At 44.3% G+C, this 25,539-nt stretch overlaps 1 protein-coding gene across 1 annotated transcript in view; it reads left to right on the top strand.

The window, feature by feature from the left end:
• The window catches only part of LOC137361699 (histone H2B-like), a 29,403-nt gene extending 21,143 nt beyond the window's left edge, over nucleotides 1–8,260 (top strand). Inside the window, exon 2 of the mRNA XM_068026400.1 lies at nucleotides 7,895–8,260. Within this exon, the coding sequence (XP_067882501.1) occupies nucleotides 7,895–8,239 (345 nt within the window). The 3' untranslated portion in view covers nucleotides 8,240–8,260. The remainder of the gene's footprint in view (nucleotides 1–7,894) is intronic.
• Nucleotides 8,261–25,539: the final 17,279 nt, after the last annotated feature.

Consider the following 25,539-nt stretch of genomic DNA (forward strand, 5'->3'; position numbering starts at 1 on the left):
ATGCACAAATAAAAAAAAATAAAGCCTCAATTCCTTTCTTCCCATACAGTTGTTCCACCTCCCCTTAAATGCATCGATATTATCGCCTCGACCTCTCCCTGTGGTTGCAAATTCCAGATTCTAACCACTCACTACATAAATACATTTTTCATGAATTCCTCATTGGTTTTATGAATGTCGATTTTATATTTTCGGCTCTTGTTTCAGACACCACCACAAGAGGAAACATATCTGCATGTATTCTATAGAAGCCCTTCACTATTTCCTCACTTTTTTCATTTGTTCATGTGATGTAGGCATCACTGGCTATGCCAGCATTTATTGCCCATTCCAAATTGCCCTTGACAAAATGGTGGTGAGCTGCCTTCTTGAGCTGCTGCAGTCCTTGAGATGTAGGAATTCTAACGGTGCTGTTTGGAAGAGAGTTCCAGGATTTTGACCCAGCGACAGTGCAGGAATGGTGATATAGTTCCAAGTCAGGATGGTGTGTGGCTTGGAGGGGAACTTGCAGGTGGTAGTGTTCCCATGCATCTGCTGCCCTTGTCCTTGTTGGTGGTAGAGGTTCCAGGTTTGGAAGGTACTGTCGAACAAGCCTTGGTGTGTTGCTGCAGTGCATCTTTTAGCTGGTACGCACTGCTGCCACTGTCCATCAGTGGTGAATGGAGTGAATATTGAAGGTGGTGGATGTGGGCAATCAAACAGGCTACTTGAGTGTTGTTGGAGCTGCACTCATCCAGGCAAGTGGGCAGTATTCCATCACACTCCTGACTTGTGCCTTGTGAATGGTGGACGGGTGTGGGGAAACAGGAGGTCAGTTACTCGCCGCAGAATTCCTAGCCTCTGACCTTGCTCTTGCAGTTACAGCATTTATATGGCTGGTCCAGTTCAGTTTCTGGTCAATGGTAACCAATGGTCAATGTTAATGGTGGGGGATTCAGTGATGGTAATGCCATTGAACATCAAGGGTAGATGATTAGATTCTCTCTTGTTTGAGATGGTCATTGCCTGGCACTTATCTGATGCCAATGTTACTTGCCACTTCTCAGCCCAAGCCTGGATGTTGTGCAGGTCTTGCTGCATCTGGACATGGGCTGCTTCAGTATCTGAGGAGTCATGAATGGTGCTGAACATTGGGCAATCATCAGAAAACATCCACACTTCTGGCCTTGTGATGGAGGGAAGGTCGTTGATGAAGCTGCTGAAGATGGTTGGGCCTAGAATACGACCCTAAGGAATTCCAGCTGTAATGTCCTGAGACTGAGATGATTGACCTGAACAACCAATAGGTAGGCGGTAGGGAAATATAGGGACAGGTGGAGATGTTTGGTAGGAATATGGGATTCGTGTAGGATTAGTATAAATGGGTGGTTGATGGTCGGCACAGACTCGGTGGGCCGAAGGGCCTGTTTCAGTGCTGTATCTCTAATCTAATCAAACCACAGCCATCTTCCTTAGTGCTAGGTATGACTGCAAACAGCAGAGCATTTTGCCCTGATTTCTATTTGCACTGGTTTTGCTAGGGCTGCCTTGTTGCCATACATGTCAAAGGCTGCCTTGATGTCAAGGGCAGTAACTCTCACCTCACAATGCAATGTTTCTTTAACTCTAAAATAAAAGCAAAAGTCTGCAGATGCTGGAAATATGAAATTTAAAAAAACAAAAGTGCTGGAAATACTCAGCAGTTCAGGCAACATTTGTGGAGGGAGAAACACAATTAACATTTCAGGTCTGTGTCCTTTCATTTTACAATATGTTTTATGTCCTGGTAGATAACAGTGCATTCAGTTTGCAGTAATGGAATTAATACTGTATCCTCCAGTCTGACCACTTGTGAGATTTGTGGAGTGGTGTGTAACATGTAGCTCAGTCTGCAGTCTGGTTACATTATTGAGACTAATTCTGTACTTTACAATCAGGTACTGTCTGTCTGTTCTATCTGACATTGAATTTGTAGTTAAGGCTGCTCTCTGGTGAGAGTGACACAGTGCCTTGCAATCTGATAGTGGGTGTGATTTTGGACTGGGATTGATGTATCTACCTGTCAGTGGGACGGAGTTGGGGTGAAATGGAAACAACTTCAGTCTGTCATGCTCTGTGTGACTGTTGGATTGACTGTTAGTCTCTGGAACTTGGGATCAGTGCCAGTCTGACGAGTACTGCTGGCAGTGATTGTGGAACTGATGTCTCTTTTCTCTCTGAATGATACTGTCCTTACTGTGTGTGAGAAGCCGGCTGCACTTCCCCTTGTGCTGAGGCATCATTATATTTATTCTGCTTCCTTCAAGTATTTGCCTGTAGAAAGAAAAAGTATTTATTCTAATTCAGGAAGAGGTGTGGTGGAAGTTACAAGAGAGACCAAAACAATTTTTCAATGAATAATCATTGTGAACAATCACAAAGGAAACCCAGCAATGCAAACAGAGTCAGTGTCTGATTCCATTGCAGACCTGCAGCCCCCAGCTACTGCATACCAGGGGTTTTGGCCGTTTTACAACAATTAAATGACATCCAGACATAATCCGCTGGGACATGAATGGGACTGACCAACGGAGCAGGGACTTTTACACAGGTCAGATTTCCAGTTCCCGCTTTCATGGTCTAACCATGCAGGCGAAACCAAACAGCCGCTGTTTAAAATGTGTCCTTCATACTTCTCACCTGGTGCCTATAATAGATTCTCTTTGTGTAACTCCCCACATTCTGACTGTCCGTTTCTGTTTCCACACTTCACTGTCCAACAACAATACACTGTGGGAACAGGCTGGATCGCTCTCTTTGCGCTGGCACGGACATGTTGGGCCGAATGGCCTCATTCTGCGCCGGAAATTTTCTATGTTTCTGTTTGCTGATTTGTTGCCTGAATCTGCACCTGCGCTCCCCTCCCCAGCACTGCCTGTGAGCGGAAGAAGATGGTTTGAAACATTCGCGAATGGAGAGATCCCGTTCCCGGGGGAAGGAAGCAAACAGCAGCCTCCTTCCAGCAGCACATCGCTTTGGGAGCGTGTCCGCAGATAGAATCAGAGATCAGCATCGAGTCTGGGGCAAGTTCAGGGGCAGGCGGGGGCTGTTTGTAAGAGGCGGAGTGGAGAATCAACTGGTCCCGGAACATGGAGTGAGTGGGGGAAGGGAGAGGCCATTCTCAGGCTGTGTGTCGACGGGGAAAGGAGACAGAATGGGGAGAACTTATTACTGCAGTGCAGTCAAACAATGATAATATTTGTGTGACTGGGCTTCCTTTGTGGGGGCTCATTATTATTCGAGAGATTAAATTCATTAAAATCCTGTATCTTCTATCTCACCTGTATTTTAGTTATAAACATACTTTTGTTCAAACAGACAAATAATTGAATGAACCAGAATAAATGTGATGTTTCCTCCACCAAGTTACATGGAAGAGTGTCACCAGCTCCTTCTCACACACAGTCCGTACATTATCACTCACAGAGTGCAGAGACACAGACAGGTCATCAGTTCCACAGTCTCAGACAGCAGAAATAGATCCAGAGACACATTTTCAATCCATCAATCAAACAGAACAGGAGAGACAGACGTTGTTTCCATGTCATCCCAACTCAGTACCACTGACAGGTAGATTCATAAATCCCAGTCCAAATTCTCACCCACTATCAAATTATCAGTGTGTCAATCCCACAATGGAGCAACCTCTGCTACAAATTAAATACACATAGAACTGACACATGGTTCCCTTTTCAAAGTTATAGAATTAAGGGCGGTGCAGTGGTTAGCACCGCGGCCTCACAGCTCCAGCGACCCGGGTTCAATTCTGGGTACTGCCGGTGTGGAGTTTGCAAGTTCTCCCTTTGTCTGCGTTGGTTTCCTCCAGGTGCTCCGGTTTCCTCCCACATGACCAAAAGATTTACAGGTTGATAGGTAAATTGGCCATTATAAATTGCCCCTAGTATAGGTAGGTGGTAGGGAAATATAGGGACAGGTGGGGATGTGGTAGGAATATGGACTTAGTGTAGGATTAGTATAAATGGGTGGTTGATGGTCGGCACAGACTCGGTGCCCGAAGGGCCTGTTTCAGTGCTGTATCTCTAAACTAAACTAATATAATCTGAGATTAAAGTTAAATACCAGCCCAATATTTACACATGTTATCAGTTTATTATCAGTATTAATTCCCATAATGTGTCCAGACATATACATTAGATACAAGTCCAAATCTCAAGGGCATAATCAGATTGAGAGATTCTGAAATATCGTATAACCTGAGATACAAACTCAGATTCCAGTTTAAAACTCATCCGGATTGTGAAACTAAAAGATACATTATAAATTTGATGAGTTTAGTCTGAGCTACCAATTACATACAAGTCCTAAAACCTCATAGTGTCAGATGGAAGATACTGTACGATTCCAGACTGAGCTCATTTTACACACAAGTCCAAGATTCTCCCTCAGAGTCAGACTGAATGGCATTGATCAAATTTATTAGTACAGCCTGAGTTACACTTGCACATCAATCCTGTATCAGATTGAAAGATACATTATCTTTCGCTATTATGTTCACAGTGACAGATATTTAATACTTGGCAAAACTTCAAGCATATTGTCTGCTTAAAACCAACCACATCTGTGGCCTGTTGCTGTGCTTACATTTTATGCAGAATGAATCCAGACTTGCAAACAGTCCCAGGGACGGAAGGTTATATAATGAATCCCCCACTCACACAGAGTACCAGATACTGACAGATAAAGTGATGCTGATACAAATGCTCAGTGCCAGATGCTGAAAGGTATAGGTTGATTATTGCACTCACTCACAGTACCTCAGCCTGAGTCATCTAAAGCAACCTAACACACAAATAGTAGCACTGAGAGATTGAGAAAGAGTCCAAAACTCACATAGAGTACCAGACACTGACAGATACAAACTGAAAACTACACGCACATGGATATAGGATTGGCTAACTCACAGAAAACAGAGAGTGGGGATAAATGGAGCATTTTCAGATTGGCAAACTGTAACTAATGGAGTGCCACAGGTACAGTGCTGGGGCCTCAACTATTTATGGTCTATATTAATAACTTGCATGAAGGGACCAAGTATATTGTTGCCAAATTTGTAGATGGTACAAAGATAGGTAGGAAAGCAAGTTGTGAGGAGGACACAATGTGCCTGCGAAGAGATATAGATAGGTTAAGTCAGTGGGAAAATATTTGGCAGATGGAGTATAATATGGGGAAATGTGAGATTGTCTACTTTGGCAGGTAGAAAAGAAAAACAGAATATTATTTACATAGAGAGAGACTGCAGAATGCTGCTGTACTGAGGGATCTGGGTGTCCAGGTGCATGAATTACAAAAATGTTAGCATGAAGGTATAGCAAGTAATTAGGAAGGCAAATGGAATGTTGGCATTTTTAGCAAGGGGAATGGAGTTTAAAAGTAAGGAAGTTTTGCTATAACTTTACAGGGCATTAGTGACATCCCAACTCCACACAGTTTTGGTCTCCTTACATAAGGAGGAATATACTTGCATTGGAATCAGTTCAAAGAAGGTTCACTCGACTGATTGCTGGGATGTTGGATTGTCTTATGAGAAAATGTTGAGCAGGTTGGGTCTATACTCACTGGAGTTTAGAAGATTGAGTGGTGATCTTATTGAAACCAGGAAGATTCTCAGTGGGCTGGACAGGTAGATGCTGAGAGGACGTTTCTCCTTGTGGGGGATTATAGAATTAGGGGCCAGAGTTTAAGATAAGCAGTCTCTCTTTCAAGAAGGAGATGAGGAGGAATTTCCTCTCTCAGAGGGTTGTTCATCTTTGGAAATCTGCTCTCCAGAGGACTGTGGAGGCTGGGTCATTGAATATATTCAACGCAGCGATAGACAGATTTTTGATCTACAACAGAGTCAATGGTTATGGGGGCAGGCAGGAAAGTGAAGTTAAGGCCACAATCAGAACAGCCATGATCTTATTGAGTGGCAGAGCAGGCTTGATGGGCCAAATGGTCTACTCCTGTCCTATTTCGTATCTTCTTATGTTCTTACACACACACACACACACACACACGCACACACACAACCAATGTGTGGCGGATCTAGAATTAATCCCACTTTCATACACAATACCAGTGACTGAAAGGTACAGAATTAATCCCACAGATAGATCAGTACCACCGACAGGTACAGAATGAATCCCATGCTCAGAGTCAGCACCCGGGATAGAAAGATACACGTGATTCCTACCCTCACATAACAATATCAGACTGAGTTACAGAATGATTTACACATTCATACTGGGCACCAATGACTGCGAATTAATTCATCCCACAATCACACACACTACCAAAGGCTGACAGATACAGAATTAATCCCACACTCCTATGTAGTACCAAAGACTGACACATACAAAATCATTCTCAAATACTCCTACAGTACCTGGCAGATTCAGTGACTGCCAAACTCACACAAATTACCAGAGACTGACAGATAAAGAATGAACTCACACACACACTGAGATACTGACAGATATAGCTTGAATTCCACACATACAGAACCACTGAAAGATTCAGACTAAGACCCAAATCACATAACATTCCAGAGACTGACAGAATGAATCAAATACTCACACCCAGTGCCACTGACAGAATGTATTCCACACTCACATACACTACTGAAGACTGACAGATACAGAATGTGACTCACACTTACACAAAGTACCAGCGAGTGACAGGTACAGAATGAATCCCACATTCACACATGACGTTAGAGATGGACAGCCAAAAAACAATAAGACTGCCAGAATAGATAGAATTTACATAAAAATTCTAAAATATGGCAGAGAAGCACTCTTGACACAAATACATGTCTCATTTCCCTCATCTGGAAGGAGGAGAGCATGACAGGGGATCGCCGTGGTGTGGTAATTGTGATCATCTTTTTAAAAAGTTGACAAGACCGACTGTGTTAACGATAGAGGGGTATCCCTGCTGTCCACCACAGGGAGGGTCATCACAAGAGTCCTTCTCAACTGCCTCCTCCCCGTGGCTGAAGAGCTCCTACTGGAATCACAATGTGGATTCTGTCCATCAACAGGCACAGTGAACATAATCTTCAGAGCAAGACAACTTCAAGAAAATGTAGGGAGCAGCAGCAACCTTTATACATAGCCTTCTCTGACCTGACAAAGGCCTTCGACTGTACCAACCGAGAGGGATTATGGAATGTCCTCCTCAAACATACTTCACTACTACATGCAAGCTGTAGTCCTTGCCAACGGATCTATCAATGACCCAATCCGAGTGCAAACTACGTCAAGTAAGGCTCTGTCATCGGCACCAATGCTCTTTTCCATCTTCCTTGCCGCAACACTCCACCTCATCTCCTCACACTCAAACACAGTACCTGACAGATACAGAATGAATCCATACAGCACCAGAGACTGAGAGTTCCCAAATTACATAAAACACTCAAACACAGTAGCCGAGACTAAAAAGGAAATTAATTGCACACTCACATGCAATAGCAGAGACACAACGACACAGAATCAGTCAATAAGTGTCCTCCCAACAACAGCCAGGACATTTCCAGGAAGCTCTCCACAGGGAGCAGCTCTTTCAATAGAAACTGGGGCTGGAGAGAGTCTTTGTGAAATATACTTCCTGATTGCAGTAAGGGGATTTGTGATTGGTTGCAAATATTTAATCTGATTGGATGGCGAAAGAGACCAAATGTCGAATTACAATATTAAATCGTTGGGACGTCATTCCAAATCACCCAATCACAATCTTTACTTTCCCCCATCCCTCATTAGCATAGAGCTGTGGGATTGTCTATTTAATCCGCACTCGGAAGGGGTTTGGTTTATTTCTGTGTCTGAAATTGAAAGTAAAGATGGTTGAGGAGAAGAAGAAAGCAGCTGCTAAGAAGGGCGCCAAGAAAACCTTCAATAAACCGTCAGCAAAGGGCGGCAAGAGGCGGAGAAAGTCGAGGAAGGAGAGTTACTCCATCTACATCTACAAAGTGGTGAAGCAGGTTCACCCCGACACCGGCATCTCCTCCAAGGCCATGAGCATCATGAACTCGTTTGTGAACGATATTTTCGAGCGCATCGAGGGTGAGGCTTCCCGCCTGGCTCATTACAACAAGCGCAGCACCATCAGCTCCCGGGAGATCCAGACCGCCGTGCGCCTGCTGCTGCCCAGGGAGCTGGCCAAGCACGCCGTGTCGGAAGGGACAAAGGCGGTGACCAAGTACACCAGCTCCAAGTAAAACTGCACAATGGACTGAAAAACATCCCAAACACAACGGCTCTTTTAAGAGCCACCCATAATCTCTCTGAAAAAGCTGCATCCGAACATCTCTATGAAATCATTTTAAGACAATGTGTAACATAATAAATGTCCCACTGCTGTGTTTTTGTCTGCTGTCCCATAAACCGAACTCAAACCCATAATCCGCTCATCCGCCTTTACTTTTTTGCTTAAAGCTGTTATTGTGGTTTTGCACAGCCCCTGAATGACCGCATTAACAGCTGCTTTCAGCGGTAAGGGTCAGACCTCAGTCCCTTCACTCTATTCCTGAAATGTGAACTGATTCATCATTTTATTAACAGTAACTCTCCGCAGTGTAACAGCCCGGAATGGGATTATTACACAGCAGACTACGGGCAGTTTGAGGACTCGATCCTGCTTCCTCTTTTCAGAGAAGGACACTGGGCTCTGATTGAAGATAAACTGAATGTTTCCCCTCAGGGACATGCTGTGAACAGGGATTTAGTACCTCCCGGGACAGTTTGAAAGCAATTGTAGAAAGATCCACAATTTAAATAACATTTTCAACCCACGTCTGTAATTCGTGACAGAAAAAGTTGAATAAAACAAAATAAAGAGAAGGGATTTTAAATATTTGACTAAGGATGACATTTATTTAAATCCGCTCCTTTCTGACAATGAAATTGGCGGTCTTTTTGAAATTAACAAATTTTCTGCTTCTGATGTTTTGGCGGTAAATCCCGCCCACTTCTGTTTGTCAGTGACCTGATTGGTGAAGAAGATAGGCAAATGAGGTCAATTAAGTACCGGCCAATGGGGAGAGTTTTCAGTCGATAAGTAAAGTAAATGCGGCGGAAAATATCCATTCTTTGTGAAAGTCGTTGCGAGATTGTGGAAATGTCTGGAAGAGGAAAGACCAGCGGCAAAGCTCGGGCCAAGGCCAAGTCTCGATCCTACCAGGCTGGACTGTAGTTACCTGTGGGCCGTGTTCACAGGCTCCTGAGAAAGGGCAACTATGCTGAGCGTGTGGGTGCCGGAGCCCCGGTCTATCTGGCTGCTGTGCTTGAGTATCTGACCGCTGAAATCCTCGAGCTGGCCGGTAATGCGGCCCGGGACAACAAGAAGTGCCGCATTATCCCCAGACACCTGCAGTTGGCCGTCCGCAACGATGAGGAGCTCAACAAGTTGCTGGGGGGAGTGACTATTGCTCAGGGCGGGGTGCTGCCACATATCCAGGCCGTGCTGTTGCCTAAGAAAACCAGCGCTTAGAGCTCCCAGAAAAAGTAAAGCAGCCAAAATGTCACCTAATAAACCAAAGGCTCTTTTCAGAGCCACCCACAGTCTCTGTGAAAGGGCCTTTTACTGTCTGATTCCAAAATGTCAGTAACAGGACCGAATGAGAACTATTTCAAATGTTTAAGCATCTGTTTCAGTGATTTCCCACTGTCACCCCAAAGCCTGTCTAATTTATTACTTCCACACTGAGTGAGTTATTTGTCCCGTTACAGATTGCTGAATAGAGTCTGACTGCCATGTACAGATAAGTAGACAAAAAAATTTCAGTTTAAAACTTCGTAATATATATAATCCATCAAAAGCTTTTTTTTCCCGCTTTTATCAGCACAAAGTCCTGGCCCGATTTTCCAAACAGCGTTAAACTAATGCCAGATTTACCATTAATTCGCTTCTTTCCGACACTGAAATTGACGGCTTTTTCGAATTCAAACTTTCTGCCAATTTAAGCCAGTGATTTGCTGCATTTTCTAATTCGAGGCTCTGCGATTGGTTAAGACATGTGAATGAGACGTGGGTGACCAATCAGAAGTGGGCTCTGGATAGCGCGGGCTCAAACTGTGGGAATTCCAGGTCCCTGAATGATTGAGCTGAAACTGATCAGTTTCAGTGCAGGAAACACCGTCTCGGGGGAAATAACATCACAAGTGGGTCTGGTTCCAGTGACCGATTCAACGGCTGCTGCAAAACTCCTGGATTCCCTCATGGCAGCGAAATCATTTTGAAATTCTATGAAAACAATGAGTGATTCTGGAGGTGTGATGTGGCTTTTCACTGAGGGCATGTGTCGACTGGGGAAATAACTAAGTGTAGAGCCTCGGGCACTGTTGACACAGCCTGTTCAGAAAATCAAATCCACTGCACATCCTTGCTGCAAATGAAATGTAAAATTCGGGGATTCCAGTATTTTTTTATCCCGAACACAGCAGATTGATTGAACAAAGAATTAAAAGCAAACTACTGCGGATGCTGGAAATCTGAAATATTTCAGATTGATTGAACTGTTCTGAACAGCCTATCCCAGCTCCCATTTCTCGGTCACTGCTCTCTCTGTGAGGCGGTGGGTGGCTCTCAGAAGAGCCTTTGTTGTGTGTTTGCTGGAAAGGGTCAAATTGTTCAACCGCCGAATCCGTAGAGAGTGTGGCCCTGCCGTTTCAGAGCATTCACCGCATCCATGGCAGTGACCGTCTTGCGCTTGGCGTGCTCAGTGTAGGTGACTGCATCCCTGATCACATTCTCCAGGAAAATCTTCAACACCCCGCCAGTCTCCTCATAGATCAAACCCGAGATCCGCTTGACCCCGCCACGGCGAGCCAGGCGGCGGATTGCTGGTTTGGTGATGCCCTGGATATTATCACGAAGCACTTTGCGGTGCCGCTTTGCTCCGCCTTTGCCCAGTCCTTTGCCTCCTTTACCTCTGCCAGACATGATGATTCTTCACTCAGATCACTACGCAATATAAGAAGCAGACTCTTGCAGGCTCTACTTTCCACAGACAGCCCGGACCTGCCTGAGAATGGCAGAGAGAGCAGGAAGGGGAGGAGACAGAGTGAAGATTGAACAGAGAGCAGATGGGGAGGAGACACCCAGAGTGACAGACAGAGAGAGAACGGCCCCTCATCTTTCAGCTCCACCTCCAGTTTCCTCTGGTTCGCCAATTTCAAACCCTTTATTAACAGTGGAACCGAAACCCAGCTCTCCACACAAACCCTTCCAGACTCGGCCTTCATAGTCAAGGCTTTCCAGAAAGCCGGAGCTTTTAAATATGATTCCGCTACAATTAACACTCAGTAATATTCCCACCTAAACACAGTCCATTCTATAACAAATAACCTACTCAGTAACGTCACCATTTCCACACACATCCACTTCCAGCAGTTTACAAACACCTTATTGCAGCTGTTTGGGGAATCTCCTGTGTTAAGATTGGAGTTGGAAAGCGGCCTTTACCCGGCAGTGTTACCGTCTCACACTGAATCTGCCAGACATCCTGTTGATCTGCCTCGTTCCCCACTGTCTCTCTTGACTATTACATGGCACGGGTAGTATTTCAGAAAGTACTGCAATGGAGGGAGTGCTGGGGACTCCAGGCCAATCCTGGAGGGATGGGGGAAATATCTTTAGAAATTCCCTGGAGAGAATCGTGATATGACAGGTCTCCAGGGACAGACCAAGGAGAGAGTGTGGACATTGAATGGAAACATGGCAAAAAGAGTTGGGGATTCAGGAACACAATCCTCTCTGATGGGTTACAGCCTCCCCTCTGCTCCTGCTCTTTACGAGACACTTTTCCAGTTTAAATTTATGGACAAGGTGGGTTAGTTGCTCTCAGGGTGGGTGGAGGGAGAGGAGCCTCAGTGGCCATGGGTGGGACAGGGAAAATGGAGACAGAGAACCAGAACTCCGGTCACTCCCCAGCGATGTCTGCTGGAAAGTATCTGTGGATCGGATGATGCCGGGGGCCCATGGAGAGGGGACGGGGGTGGGGTGATGGAGTGAGGAGGTGGAGAGGGAGTGTTCGTGGTGTCACAGCCAACCCCCTGCCCAAACCAAACTCCCACATCCCAGCATTATATTGTCCAATTCCTGGAGGCGGAGGATGGCGATTCCCGTTGGATGAATTTCTAATTTTCGGCATCTTATCCTGATAAAATCACCAGTTCTGAAGGAGGCCATTCCGTACTTATTCTCAGGTCATCGAGGGGTCATCTTTCCCTTTTCAGCTCCTGACTGCTGGTATTTTTGCTGTTAAATATGAAATGCAACGTATGTTCTCAGCTGTTTCTGCCCTGTTGCAGCCATAGGAACATAGAAATGGGGGTCAGCCATTCAGCCCCTCGAGCCTGCTGCACCTTTCAATTAGATCCTGGCTCACCTGTATCTTAACTCCAGCTACCTGCTGTAATTTCATAAACCCTCAGACCGTCACTGGATAAACATCTCTCAATCTCAGGTTGGAAATTGTCAATTGACCCTCAGGTGTATCTGATTTTTCGGAGAGAATTCCAGGTTCCCACTACCCTTTGTGTGAAAAAGTGCTTCCCGACAATATTCCTGAAAGGCAGAACTCTAATTTTTGAGTTCTCTCCCTTTGTTGTGGAACTGCTTGTTTACAGATCAGACCGAAGTCCACACTGCAGAACAAACAGCTGTTCCTCTGATCCTGTCACTTCAGCTTTGGATTTGAAGCTCATGCCTCTTTCCATGATGATTCTTTGTGCCCTATCTCTGTAAATGGTTATGCCTGTCTTTTTGTGGGGTATGTCAAACATTCTTTTTTCCAGTCCTACTCAGGACCCCACCCCCAGCTCTTTTTCCGGTACAATGATGACTGGATCAGTGTCATTTCCTGCTCCCGCTCCGAACTGGAAAGTTTCATCAACTTCGTTTCCGATTTCCCCCTCACTGTGGTTGACAGGGCTCTCAACCCTTTTTATTATTTTATTTTATCTTTTTTTTTAACCATGTGCCTGCCTTAAACTTGGTTTTTCAAGTATGTGCTTTTGGACAGAACTATTGATTATTCTGTCATTAACACTCACTCTGCACTAATATTTTGTCTTTCACTACACCATTAGCACACTCCCTTTGCCTTTGCCCCATGACCTCCTTGTCAGTTAATCTCTCCTGCCCTCTGCCCTATTACACAGCTTCCCTTTTGTTCTCTTCCCCACCTCCCCCCACCCCCGCTTCACTTGCTTAAAACCTATTACATTGAGTGCGGGACAAATTCAATCCATCTTTTGTACTGTATGAGATTAATTTTGACACACTTTCTGGTACATTATGTGACAGCGAGTTTAATTCTACATCTATCTGTCTGTGGTACTGTGTCTGAGTGTGAGATTATTTCAGTGTCAGTCTATGAAACTAAATGTTATTGTGTGATTCATTCTGTATGTCAATCATGAGTATTGTATGTGAATGTGTGGTAGCTTCTGTATCTATCTGCTACTGTGGGTGAATGTGGATATCATTCTGTATCTGTCTGTGTCTGGAAGTAAATGTGAGTGTGAGATTCATTGTGTATGCATCAATCTTACAGTCAGAATGTGACTGTGTGATTCATTCTCTATGTGTCAGTCTAAGGTACTATATATGCTAGTGGTTTTAATTATGTGTCTGTCATTGTATGTGAGTCATTTTATGGTCTCACTGTATATCTGTCAATCTCTGGTTCTTTCTGTGAGAGTGAGATTAATTCTCTATCTGCTGGTCTCTGAAATTAATTGATTTTGTGACTCACTCTGTGCCTGTCAGTCTATGATACTGTGAATAAGAGGCGAATATATATGGTGTCTATCTGAAGTTGGTATCGAGTATGATTGTCGGGTTCATTGTGCATCTGTCAGTATCCAGACTGAATGAGAAATAAGGTTCATTCTGTACGTGAAAAGCTCTGGTATTCTATGCAAGTGAACTCGAATGTACCTGTCAGTCTTTGACACTGTATCTGATTATGGGATTGACTCAATACCTTTCAGACTTTGGTACTATGCATATGTGTGGTTTAGGTTCTGCATGTCAGTCTCTGTTACTCCATGTGAGTGTGGATATCCTCCATGTGTCTGTCAGTCTCTCGCAATGAATGCAAGTGTGGGATTAACTCTCTTTTCAACAGTATCTGGTACTGACTGTGAGCATGTGACTCCTACAGTATCTGTCAGTGTTTTCTATTGTATGTGAATATGCAATTCCTCCTATGTCTCTCAGTGCCTAGTGCAGTGTGTATGGGATTCATTCTGTACCTGTCAGTATCTGGTACTGAATGAGATTGTGGGATTCATTCTGTTGTCTGTCAATCTCTGCTAATGTACTTGAGTGATATCTGTTATGCATATATTATTTTCTGGTACTGGAAGTGTATATTGTATTTATTCTTTACTTGTTAGCCTCTGGTACCGCGTATGAGTATGGGTCTCATTCTGTATCAGTCAGTTTCTGGTACAGTCTGCGTGTGCATATCCAGGGCTCATTTTGCATTTGGCAGTCTCTGGTACGAAATATGCGTCACAATTCATTTTTTATGTGTCTGTCTCTTGGACAGTCCATTACAGTAGGATTAATTTTGTACCTCTCAGCTGCTGGTTATGTCTGCAAGTGTACATTCTGTATCTATGTGACGCTGGTGCTGTATCAGTGTGGAATTCTTCTGTACCTGTACTTAATATGTATCTACGGGATGCTATTGAGAACTATTTGTTTAATGCCATAATGTATCACCATTTTCTTGTCTCACTAGTATTTTAAAATATAGATCACTGCACATTTTAACTGTGTGTCTTACTGAGTTGTGGTTTGAGCTTTTTGGACTAGTATTTAGTCTGGAACTGTATGAACACATTTGTGAATGACAACATATATTTCAAACTCAAACATGGCATGCTCAGTATTATCAGAATCATTCAATTGATATGATCTCATTCAGTAAAGCTCTTCGAGAGATTATTGATCCCTGAATAAGCTCCACATTTCGATTGTGCCCATCCCCTGCAGTTTCCTTCCCCATCCTACGCATCCTAAATCTTACCTAATCGCATCATAATTTCCTTTCCCCCAGCGATAATTCTTGCCCTGCGGTATATACCTGTCCCTGCCCATCGCTAAGGTAAACCTAACCGAATTGTGATCACTATCACCAAAGTGCTCACCAACTTCTAAATCTAACACCTGGCCGGGTTCATTACCCAGTACCAAATCCAATGTGGCATCGCCCCTGGTTGGCCTGTCTACATACTGTGTCAGAAAACCCTCCTGCACAAACTGGACAAAAACAGACCGATCTAAAGTACTCGAACTATAGTGTTTCCAGTCAATATTTGGAAAGTTAAAGTCCCCCATAACCACTACCCTGTTACTGTCGCTCCTGTCAAGAATCATCTTTGCTATCCTTTCCTCTGCATCTATGGAACTATTTGGAGGTCAATAGAAAACTCCCAACAGGGTGACCTCACCTCTCCTGTTTCTAACCTCGGCCCAGAATACCTCAGTAGACGAGTCCTCAAACGTCCTTTCTGCCGCTGTAATACTTTCCTTGATTAACAATGCCACACCACCCCCCCCCCCCCACCCCCTATTTTACCATCTTCTCTGTTCCGAGTGAAACATCTAAATCCCGGAACCCGCAACATCCATTCCTGTCCCTGCTCTACTCATGTCTCTGAAATGGCCACAACATCGAGATCCCAGGTACCAACCCATGCTGCAAGCTCTTGCTGGCCAGTGCCCTCTTGTGTCCTTATAACCTTATCCCTGACCTCACTACTCTCAACATCCTGCACACTAGAACTACAATTTAGGTTCCCATTCCCCTGCTGAATTAGTTAAACCCCTCCGAAGAGCACGAGCAAATCTCCCCCCCCCCAGGACATTTGTACCCCTCTGGTTCAGGTGAAGACCATCCTGTTTGTAGAGGTCCCACCTACCCCAGAAAGAGCCCCAATTATCCAGGAAACCAAAACCCTCCCTCCTACACCATCCCTGCAGCCACGTGTTCAACTCGTCTCTCTCCCTATTCCTCACTTCGCCAGCACGTGGCACGGGCAACAACCCAGAGATAACAACTCTGTTTGTTCTCGCTCTAAGCTTCCACCCTAGCTCCCTGAATTTCTGCCTTAAATCCCCAACTCTCTTCCTACCTATGTCGTTGGTGCCTATGTGTACCACGACTTGGGGCTGCTCCCCCTCCCCCTTGAGGATCCCAAAAACACGATCCGAGACATCACGTACCCTGGCACCTGGGAGGCAACACACCAACCGTGAGTCTCTCTCGTTCCCACAAAACCTCCTATCTGTTCCCCTAACTATGGAGTCCCCAATGACTAATGCTCTGCTCCTCTTACCCCTTCCCTTCTGAGCAACAGGGACAGACTCTGAGCCAGAGACCTCTATCCCATTGCCTCCCCCTGGTAAGTCGTCTCCCCCAACAGTATCTAAAACTGTATACCTGTTGTTGAGGGAAACGGCCACAGGGGATCCCTGCACTGCCTGCTGGTTCCCTCTCCTTCCCCTGACGGTAACCCATCTACCTTCTTCTTTTACCTGAGGTTCATAGATGTGGTCACCCCACAGCTTAAGAGTATGCAGGGAGAGAGGGAATGGGTGACCACAAGGCAGTCAAAAAGAATCAGGCAAGTAATGCAGGACACACTGAGCGCATCTCACTCTCCAACAGGTATTCAGTTCTGAATACGGAGGACAGTGATACTTCACCTGGGGAGTGCAGCCAGATCCAAGTCCATGGCACCATGGGTGACTCAGCTGCAAAGGTGGGTACAGGGAAGATTGGAAAACCCATAGTGATAGATGATTCAATAGTGAAGGGAACAATCAGCTGTTTCCGTGGCCACAGACGTGAATCCAGGAATGGTGTGTTGCCTCCCTGGTGCCAGGGTCAAGGATGTCATTGAGCAGTTACGAAGCATCCTGAAGGGGGAGGGTGAACAGCCAGCATTTGTGGTCCACATCGGAACCAACAACATAGGTAGAAATAAGGATGTTGTCCTGCAGTCATAATGTATGAAGCTTGGTAAGAAATTAGCAAGCAGGGCATCAAAAGTAGTAATCTCCGGATTATTCCCAGTGCCACGCGCAAGTGAGTACAGGAATAAAAATGATAAGACAGATGAACGTGTGTCTGGAAAGATGGTGCAGGAGGGAGGGCTTTAGATTTTTGGGACAGGTCGCACGGATTGCAGTTGAACAGAGCCTGGACAGAGTTCCTTGCGGGACATTTTGCTCGTGCTGTTGGCGAGGGTTTAAACTCATTTAGCAGGGGGATGGGAACCGGAAGGTAGAGTCAGATGGGACAAAATCAGAAATGAAAATGGAAGGCAGAAAATTAATGGATGAGTCTGGAAGAAAGAGGAAACAAAGGTTAGAAAATTTAAAAAGAGTTTGGCAGTGCTCAAGCATATCTATTTCAATGCAAGGAGTATAGAAAATAAAGCAGATGAGCTGAGGGCACAAATAGACATGTGGCAGTATGATATCACAGCTATTACAGAAACATGTCTTAAGGAGGGACAGGAATAGCAGCTCAACATTCCTGGTTACAGGGTTTTCAGATGTGATAGGGAGGGGGATAAGAAAGGAGGTGGAGGGTGGCAGTTTTGCTCAAAGTAACTATTACAGCTGTGAAGACGGATGATATGTTGGAAGGTTTATCAAATGAGGCCGTATAGATTGAGCTGAGGAACAAAAAAGGGGCAATCACACTGCTGAGAGTGTGCTATAGACCCCCAAACAGGATATAGAAGAGCAGATATGTAGGCAAATCTCTGAGAAGTGCAAGAACAATAGGACAGTAATAGGAGGGGATTTTAACCACCCCAAAATGAACTGGGATACTTTTAGTGTGAAAGAAATTGAGGGAGCAGAATTCTTGAGGTGCATTCAGGAGAACTTTTTTAGCCAATATGTAGCAAGTCCAACAAGAGAGGGTGCAGTTTCAGATGTAGTTTTTGAAAATGAAGATAGGCAGGTGGAAGGAGTGGCAGTGGGAGAGCATTTTGTTGGTCGTGATCATAATTCAGTCAGTTTTAACATAATTATGTAAAGGACAAGGATAAAACAGGAGTTAAAGTTTTCAGTTGGGACAAGGACAACTTTATGCAGCTGAGGAGTGAGTTAGCAAAAGTGGACTGGAAACAACTACTTGAAGGTAAATCAATGTCAGAGCAGTGGGAAGCACTCAAAGGGGAGATTCCAGGGGTTCAGAGTCAATATGTTCCCACAAAGAAAAAGGGTGGGAAGGCCAAATCTAGAGCCCCATGGATTTTATAAGGTAGTATTATAAGGCAGTAATGGAAAGCTTATGCCCGACTCAGAGAACTCAATACTACTGAAAGCCGAGAGGTGTATAGAATGTGGAGGGGGGGAAATCAACATTGAAATTAGGAAAGCTAAGAGAGGGCATGAAAGAATATTGGCAATCAAAATCAAGGTTCGCACAAAGATGTTTTATCAATACATTAACAGAAAAAGGATAACTAAGGAAAGAGTAGGGCCCATAAAAGATCATGAAGGTAACCTATGTGTAGGGGCAGAAGATGTTGGCACTGTTCTTAATAAATACTTTGCATCTGTCTTCACAAACGAGGGTGATGATGCAGATATTGGAGTTAAGGAAGAAGGGTATGAAGTATTGGATGTGATCAATAGAGGGAGAGAGGTCATATTAGTGACAGGACATACAAATAGCATATTTGCAAGTTGATAAATCACTAGGGATGGATGAAATGTACCCCACGCTGTTAAAAGAAGCAAGAGAGGAAACAGCGGAAGGTTTGAACATCGTTTTCCAGACCTCACTGGATACAGGTGTGATGCTGGAGGATTGGAAGACTGTGAACATTGTACCTCTGTTTAAAAAGGGAGTGAGGGATCGACCGAATAATTACAGGACAGTCAGTCTAACCTCAGTAGTGGGCAAATTATTGGAATCTATTCTGAGTGACAGGATAAAATGTCACTTCGAAAGGCACAGATTAATCAAGGAGAGTCAGCATGGATTTGTTAAGGGAAAATCTTGTCTGCAAAAACTTGATTGAAATTTTGAAGAATTAACAAGGAAAATAGATGAGGGTAGTGCAGTTGATGTAGTCACATGGATGTAAATGTAGGAGGCATGATCAAGAAGTTTGCAGATGACACAAAGATTGGCTGTGTGGTAAATAGCAAGGAGGATAGCTGTAGGCTGCAGGAAGATGTTCATGGTCTGGTCAGATGCACAGAAAAATGACAAATGGAATTCAATCCAGAGAAGTGTGAGGTGATGCATTTGGGGAGGTCAAACAAGGCAAAGGAATACATGATTAAGAAGAAAATGCTGAGAGGTGTAGAGAAAGTGAGGTACCTTGGAGTAAATGTCCACAGATCCCTGAAGGTAGCTGGACAGGTCGATAAGTTGGTTAGAAGGCATATGGAATCCTTTCCTTTATTAGCCGAGGTATAGAATATATGAGCAGGGAGGTTATGCTGGAACTGTATAAATCATTAGTTAGGCCACAACTTGAGTACTGTGTGCAGTTCTGATCACCTCATTACAGAAAGGATGTAATTGCACTAGAGAGGGTACAGAGGAGATTTACGAGGATGTTGCCGGGACTGGAAAAAGGCAGCTTTGAGGAAAGATTGGATAGGCTGGAGCTATTCTCCTTGGCACAGAGAAGGCTGAGGGGAGATCTGACTGGAATGTACAAAATTTGTGGAGTCTGGATAGAATTGAAGTGAAGGGCCTGTTTACCTGAGCAAAGAGATCAGTGACTAGGGAAATAGATTCAAAGTGATTGGCAGAAAGATTACAGGGGAGATGAGGAAAAGATTTTTTAGCCAGAGGATGGTGGGGGTCTGGTGGAATTGATACTGTATTTTAGTTTGATATTGCATCACTTTTTAGAATGGTATGTAATGTTTATATCAATCTACACTGATGGAATTGATTCTGTCTCTTTCAATTTCACAGTGTGGGCGAGGTCTGAACTGGTATTTAATTTGTGTCTCAGCTTACAATATCTTTCAGCACCTTTGAAACATTCACTGCAATGAATGTTGGACTTGTATGTAACTTGTATCTCAGGGTACACTATGGGGATGTTTAAACATCCTTTATAATGAATGGGTGTGAGCTTTGGGTATGATATTTAATTTAAATCTCAGGGTACATCACTAGGTTAGATTCTGTGCCATTCAATCAGTAGCGTGTGCCAATTCTATCTGATATTTAATTGCTAGCTCAGTCTGAATTATATTAGACATGCAGAGAAATCTGGGCGTACAGGTCCACAGGTCACTGAAAGTGGCAACGCAGGTGGATAAGGTAGTCAAGAACGCATATGGCATGCTTTCCTTCATCGGTCGGGGCATAGAGTATAAAAATAGGCAAGTCATATTGCAGCTGTACAGAACTTTAGTTCGGCTACACTTAGAATATTGCATGCAATTCTGGTCGCGACACAACCAGAAGGACCTGGAGGCTTTGGAGAGGGTACAGAAGAGGTTTACCAGGATGTTGCCTGGTCTGGAGGGCATTAGCTATGAGGAGAGGTTGGATAAACTCGGATTGTTTTCACTGGAACGATGGTGGCGGAGGGGCGACATGATAGAGGTTTACAAAGTTATGAGCGGCATGGACTGAGTGGATAGTCAGAATCTTTCTCCCTGGGTGGAAGAGTCAGTTACTAGGGGACATAGGTTAAAGGTGAGAGGGGCAAAGTTTAGAGGGGATGTGCGAGGCAAGTTCTTTACACAGAGGGTGGTGAGTGCCTGGAACTTGCTGCCGGCTGAAGTGGTGGAAGCAGGTACGATGGCGACGTTTAAGAGGCATCTTGACAAATACATGAATAGGATGGGAAAAGAGGGATACGGACCCCGGAACTGAAAAGGTTTTAGTTTAGGCAGGCAGGCATGGAGGGCTGAATGGCCTGTTCCTGTGCTGTACTGTTCTTTGTTCTTTGTCAGATTGACACATTGCATTTCAATCTGCTAGTGGGTGTGATTTTGACCTGGGATTGAAGTATCTGACTGTCAGTGGGACTCAATCGGGGTGAAATGGAAAAAACTTCTTTCTCTCCTGCTTTGTTTGGTTGTTGGATTGAAAATGTGTCTCTGGAACTTGGGATCAATGTGAGCCTGACTATTTCTGCAGTCTGAGACCAGGGAACTGATGAACTATCTGTACCTCTCCACTCTGAGTGATAATGTACCTATTGTGTGTGAGTGGAGCTGGCTGCACTGTTCCTTGTGCCTCGAGTGCAGCAACCATCACATTCATCACAATATCTTCAAGTATTTGCCTGTATGAAGAAAAAGATATATCTGATAACTCAAGAACAGATGCGGTGCATAATATCAGTAGCTGAAGAGTCATCAATGGTGCTGAACATTGCGCAATCATCAGTGAACATCCCCACTTTCGGCCTTGTGATGGAGGGAAGGTCATTGATGAAGCAGCTGAAGATGGTTGGGCCTAGAACACGAGCCTAAGGAATTCCAGCTGTAATGTCCTGAGACTGAGATGATTGACCTGAACAACCACAGCCATCTTCCTTAGTGCTAGGTATGACTCCAACCAGCAGAGAGTTTTGCCATGATTCCCATTTACACTAGTTTTGCTGGGGCTCCTATGTGCCATTAATGGTCAAAGGTTGCCTTGATGTCAAGGGCAGTCACTCTCACCTCACAATGCAATGTTTCTTTAACTCTAAAATAAAAGCAAAATTCTGCAGATTCTGGAAATATGAAATTTAAAAAAACAAAAATGCTCAAAATACTCAACAGTTCAGGCAGCATATGTGGAGAGAGAAACAGAATTAACATTTCAGGTCTGTGTCCTTTCATCTTACAATATGTTTTATGTCCTGGTATGTAATGGTCAGGTTCATTGAGTTTGCAGGAATGGAATTAATACTGTGTCTTCCACTCTGACTATTTGTGAGATTTGTGGAATGGTGTGTAACATGTAGCTCAGTCTGCAGTCTGGGTACATTATTGAGATTAATTCTGTATTTTACAATCAGGTACTGTTTGTCTGTTCCATCTGACATTGAATTTGTAGTTCAGGATGCTCTCTTGTGAGAGTGACACCGTGTCTTGCAATCTGATAGTGGGTGTGATTTTGGACTGGGATTGATGTATCTACCTGTCAGTGGGACTGAGTTGGGGTGAAATGGAAACAAGCTCAATCTTTCCTGCTCTGTGTGACTGTTGGATTGACTGTTGGTCTCTGGAACGTGGGATCAGTGCCGGTCTGACTACTTCTGCTGGCGGTGATTGTGGAACTGATGCCTCTGCTCTCTGTGAGTGATACTGTACTTACTGTGTGTGAGGAGCTGGCTGCACTTCCTCTTGTGTCGAGGAATCACGACATTTATTCTGCTTCCATCAAGTATTTGCCTGTAGAAAGGAAATGTATTTATTATAATTCAGGAAGAGATGTGGTAGAAGATACAAAAGTGAACAAAACAATTTTTCAATTAATAATCATTGTGAACAATCACAAAGGAAACCCAGCAACACAAATAGAGTCAGTGTCTGATTCCACTGCAGTCCTGCAGCCCCCAGCTACTGCATACCAGGGGCTTTGGCCATTTTACAACAATTAAATAACATCCAGAAACAATCCACTGGACCAGGAATGGGACTGACCGACGGAACAGGGACTTTTGCACAGGTCAGATTTCCAGTTCCCGCTCCCATGGTCTAACCGTTCAAATGAAACCAAACAGATGCTGTTTAAAATGTCCTTCACACTTCTCACCTGGTGCCGATAATAGACTCTCTTTGTGTAAATTTCCACATCCTGACTGTCCGTTTCTGTTTCCACACTTCACTGTCAAATAACAAGAAACTGTGGGATCAGGCTGGATCGCTCGCTTTGCGCTGGCACGGACATGATGGGCCGAATGGCCTCATTCTGTGCCGGAATTTTTCCACGTTTCTGCTTGCGGAATTGTTGCAGAAATCTGCACCTGCGCTCCCCTCCCCCAGCACTGCCTGTGAGTGGAAGAAGATGGTTTAAAACAGCTGCGAATGGAGAGATCCCGGTCCCAGTGGAAGGGAGCAAACAGCAGCCTCCTTGCAGCAGCACATCGCTTTGGGAGCGTGTCCGCAGATGGACTGAGAGATCAGCATCGAGTCCGTGGCAAGTTCAGGGCCAGGCGGGGGCTGTTTGTTTGAGGCGGAGTGGAGCAGGAACTGGTCCCGGAACATGGAGTGAGTGGGGGAAGGGAGAGGCCATTCTCGGGTTGTGTGTGGATAAGGGGAGGGAGACAGAATGGGAAGAAACTGTTACTGCAGTGCAGTCAAACAACGATAATATTTGTATGGCTGGGCTTCCTTTGTGGGCGTTGATAATTATTATGAGAGATTAAATTCATTAAAATCCTGTATCTTCTACCTCACCAGTATTTGAATTATAAACATTCTTTTGTTCAAACAGGCAAATAATTGAATGAACCAAAATAAATATGATATTTCCTCCACCAAGTTACATGGAAGAGTGTCACCAGCTCCTTCTCACACACAGTCCGTACATTATCACTCACAGAGTGCAGAGACACAGACAGGTCATCAGTTCCACAGTCTCAGACAGCAGAAACAGATCCAGAGACACATTTTCAATCCATCAATCAAATGGAGCAGGAGAGACGCACGTTGTTTTCATGTCACCCCCAACTCAGTACCACTGACAGGTAGATACATAAATCCCAGTCCAAATTCTCACCCACTATCAAATTATCAGTGTGTCAATCCCACAATAGAGCAACCTCAGCTACAAATTAAATACACATAGAACTGACACATGGTTGCTGTTTCAAAGTTACAGAAATAATCTCAATGAAGTGCTCCGAGATTCAAGTTAAATGCCAGCCTAATATTTACACGGGTTTTGACTTTATTATCAGTATTAATTCACATAATGTGTCCAGACATATACATTAGATACAAATCTCAAGTGCATAATCAGATTGCAGAGGTACAAACTCAGATTCCACTTTAAAACTCATCCGGATTGTGAAACTAAAAGATACAATATAAATTTGATTAGTATAGTCTGAGCTATAAATTACATACCAGTCCTAAAACCTCATATAGTGTCAGATGGAAGATACTGTACAATTCCAGACTGAGCTCATTTCACATGCAAGTCCAAGATTCTCACTCAGAGTTAGACAGAATGGCACTGATCAAATTGATGTGTACAGCCTGAGTTACACTTGCACACCAATCCTGTATCAGATTGTAGGATACATTATATTTCACTATTGTGTTCACAGTGACAGATACTATTTAATACTAGGCAAAACGTCAAACAGGATTTATGTATCTACCTGTCTGCTTAAAACCTGCCACATCAGTGGCCTGTTGCTGTGCTGAATTTTTATGTAGAATAAATCCAGACTTGCACAGTCCCAGGGACGGAAGGTTATATAATGAATCCCACAATCACACAGAGTACCAGACACTGACAGTTAGAGAGTGATTTTGAAACACATGCTCAGTGCCAGATGCTGAAAGGTATAGGTTGATTACTGCACTCACTGACAGTACCTCAGCCTGAGTCATCTAAAGCAACCTAACACACAAATAGTAGCACTGAGAGATTTTTTTTTAGAATTAGAATATTACAGCGCAGTACAGGCCCTTCGGCCCTCGATGTTGCGCCGATCATCTGACCTACACTATTCCATTTACATCCATATGTCTATCCAATGACCACTTAAATGCCCTTAAAGTTGGCGAGTCTACTACTGTTGCAGGCAGGGCGTTCCACGCCCCTACTACTCTCTGCGTAAAGAAACTACCTCTGACATCTGTCCTATATCTTTCACCCCTCAACTTAAAGCTATGTCCCCTCGTGTTTGCCATCCTCATCCGAGGAAAAAGACTCTCACTATCCACCCTATCTAACCCTCTGATTATCTTGTATGTCTCTACTAAGTCACCTCTCCTCCTCCTTCTCTCTAACGAAAACAACCCCAAGTCCCTCAGCCTTTCCTCGTAAGTCCTTCCATCCATCCCAGGCAACATCCAAGTAAATCTCCTCTGCACCCTTTCCAAAGCTTCCACATCCTTCCTATAATGCGGTGACCAGAACTGCACGCAATACTCAAGGTGCGGCCTCACCAGAGTTTTGTACAGCTGCATCATGACCTCGTGGCTCCGAAACTCGATCCCCCTACTAATAAAAGCTAACACACCATATGCCTTCTTAACAGCCCTATTAACCTGGGTAGCAACTTTCAGGGATTTATGTACCTGGATACCAAGATCTCTCTGCTCATCTACACTACCAAGAATCTTCCCATTAGCCCAGTACTCTGCATTGCTGTTACTCCTTCCAAAGTGAATCACCTCACACTTCTCCGCATTAAACTCCATTTGCCATCTCTCAGCCCAGCTCTGCAGCCTATCTATGTCCCTCTGTACCCTACCACACCCTTCGACATTATCCACAACTCCACCGACCTTCGTGTCATCCGCAAATTTACTAACCCACCCTTC

Source organism: Heterodontus francisci, unplaced genomic scaffold (genome assembly GCF_036365525.1).
Source record: "Heterodontus francisci isolate sHetFra1 unplaced genomic scaffold, sHetFra1.hap1 HAP1_SCAFFOLD_91, whole genome shotgun sequence".
NCBI lineage: Eukaryota > Metazoa > Chordata > Chondrichthyes > Heterodontiformes > Heterodontidae > Heterodontus > Heterodontus francisci.